Source organism: Lagopus leucura, unplaced genomic scaffold (genome assembly GCF_019238085.1).
Source record: "Lagopus leucura isolate 7727_CA_CO unplaced genomic scaffold, USGS_WTPT01 43714-0_obj-0_obj, whole genome shotgun sequence".
In the NCBI taxonomy this organism is placed as follows: domain Eukaryota; kingdom Metazoa; phylum Chordata; class Aves; order Galliformes; family Phasianidae; genus Lagopus; species Lagopus leucura.
The window spans coordinates 1-1,469 of NW_024965348.1; the positions used below are offsets into that span (position 1 = coordinate 1).

The following is a 1,469-nucleotide window of genomic DNA, read 5'->3' on the forward strand; positions in this document are numbered from 1 at the left end:
TTGCAAAGTCTGAGGCCAAGAGGAAGGAGCTGGAGGAGAAAATGGTGAAGCTGGTGCAGGAGAAAAATGATCTGCAGCTCCAAGTGCAGGCTGTGAGCATCATTATTATTATTTTTATTTTTATTAAGTGAAATCATTCAGTAAGTTTTAAGCCTTCTTCTAGAGAGGAAACTACATTCTGTACTGCTTTAGTAAAATTTTTTAAGCCAAATAGCATGTATCTGAGGGTAAAATTCAGGCCACTTCCTTTCCACAGTCAGTGTTACTATTAAAAACTGTTGGTTCAGCTCAAAAATAAATTCAAATTTCAATCTTAAATCCTACATGTAGCATCTTCATAATGTTCATGGCAGAAAACATAATTGTCACTGCTCTGTGCTTAGTTAAGTGGGATAATCATTCCATTGACAACTACTTCATCTTAGTTAAGTTATACATGTTAATAGCCTGGTGCCATTTCTTTTGGCATATCTCCTGAGCTACTGATCCCAGAAGATGTATGTGGAAATCCCATGATACTTGTAGTTTGTGACAATGCCATTTGGCCCCAAGATCATTTTTAAACAATATCTTTGTGCTGAAGTGTTTGTTTCAGAAAACTATCAGTGGTAGTTAGCGTCTGCTAAGTGTAACAGCTGTGTGTCAGTCTCTTAGAGTCACATATCTGGCTTTCATGTAAGCACTCATTTAGTGATGTTAATTTCAAAAACATTTTCAGTATACAGAAAAAAAGCTTCTTAGTGTATATGAGAAAAATTACCAGAAATTTAAAAATATTTTCTCAGTGATGGATGAACAAAGAAAAAGTATTTTCATTTCTCAGTACATCCACATAACTTTGAAAGTGACAATGGTGAAAAATGGAAAATTATGATAAGTGGTAAATTACTGGCATATTTGAATGGACAGTATAAAATGAATCGAATAGCCTACTGGCATACAGGAACTAAACACTGTGACTGGGGATGCAAAAGGTCTGAAAAAATAAAGCTAACTGAAAACTTATTCAAAATTTCTAATTTAAATTGTAACTGCGCAATATCTCCTTTGCAAATAGAAATTATATGAGTCTTCCAGATCTATTCCTTGAGAATTAAATAGCCTTTATTCTTCTGTGTTAAAGCCAGACATTTTCAAAATAAACTGCTTTCCCCTCAGGAAGCGGATGCTTTGGCAGATGCTGAGGAAAGATGTGACCAGCTCATCAAAACCAAAATCCAGCTGGAAGCCAAAATTAAGGAGGTGACAGAACGGGCTGAGGATGAGGAGGAAATTAATGCCGAGCTGACAGCCAAGAAGAGGAAACTGGAGGATGAATGTTCAGAGCTGAAGAAAGATATAGATGACCTGGAGTTAACGTTGGCCAAGGTTGAGAAGGAAAAGCATGCCACTGAAAACAAGGTACGAGGCAGAAGTTGTCGCTCACACTCCAGAAAAGAGCTCTGTGCTGTTATGAGAGTCGTGTACCT

The 1,469-nt window shown here is 36.9% G+C and overlaps 1 protein-coding gene across 1 annotated transcript; it reads left to right on the forward strand.

Annotated features, from left to right (window-relative positions):
* Positions 1-25: 25 nt before the first annotated feature.
* Positions 26-1,463, forward strand: LOC122192071 (myosin-6-like; the record flags this gene model as incomplete). The annotated part of the gene is made up of 2 exons (XM_042892521.1): positions 26-92; positions 1,159-1,463. Coding segments are annotated over exons 1-2 (356 nt in total), but the record flags the coding sequence as incomplete, so codon positions are not given.
* Between the last annotated feature and the right edge of the window lie 6 nt (positions 1,464-1,469).